General features: G+C 44.5%; 1 protein-coding gene across 1 annotated transcript in view; it reads right to left on the bottom strand.

Annotated features, from left to right (window-relative positions):
* The window catches only part of adss2 (adenylosuccinate synthase 2), a 22,377-nt gene that overhangs the window by 4,145 nt on the left and 17,486 nt on the right, over positions 1–746 (bottom strand). Inside the window, exons 11-12 of the mRNA XM_035663113.1 lie at positions 584–681; positions 33–182 (exon numbers count right to left, since the gene is read on the bottom strand). Of these exons, the coding sequence (XP_035519006.1) occupies positions 33–182; positions 584–681 (248 nt within the window). The remainder of the gene's footprint in view (positions 1–32; positions 183–583; positions 682–746) is intronic.

Below are 746 nucleotides of genomic sequence, written 5' to 3'. Positions count from 1 at the left end.
GTGTGTGTGTGTGTGTGGACGTGGGGTCATACCAGGCACTCCCACATGCTCCTCAATGAAGTGGACATATTTCTGGGCGTTCTCAGGCAGCTCCTCAAAGCTCCTCGCAGCCGAGGTATCGCTGTTCCAGCCCAGCAGCGTCTCGTACTCTACCTCCACACGCTGCAACACCTCCTGATTGGCTGGCACAAAATCAATAAAAGCAGGGGTTGGGGCTGGTCTTGGGCAGGGGGTAATATCACACCATTAGCTTCAAACAATCAAACAGCTATGACAACAGATCAATATGTTGTAATCTTGTAGACTGGAGGAAGAGGAGGAAAGGCTGGAGACACGCCAGTGAGAGGCTCGATAAGATGCATCAACTCCACTTTTTTACCGACATAGTTTAAACCTAATGTCAAAGTCAGTAACGGTTATGGAGGATAACATAAAGGTAACGTTGTCTTTATATTCCAATATTTTGCAAAGAAGAGAACAGTTTTTAACAACATTGTTCTTTGACTTTCAATTATTCTCTTAATATGTGCTGCAACTGATTTGAACACTCACAATAATCACTCATTCACACAAACCGGCTTACCTGGAAAGTGAGGTATAGTTTGGTTGTCGACTTTGTACGCTACGCCCACTTTGATCTCTGTGAACACGTCAAGTATGTCCAGTTTGGTGAGTGCTAAACTGGGGAGGGAGACAAAGGAGACAGGAAGGTTATAAAAGACAGCTTCTTATTGAATACACATGTC

This window comes from Morone saxatilis, unplaced genomic scaffold, assembly GCF_004916995.1.
Source record: "Morone saxatilis isolate NCDOM2014 unplaced genomic scaffold, NCSU_SB_2.0 Contig19, whole genome shotgun sequence".
Lineage (NCBI taxonomy): Eukaryota > Metazoa > Chordata > Actinopteri > Moronidae > Morone > Morone saxatilis.
This window is presented reverse-complemented; position numbering and strand designations above follow the sequence as displayed.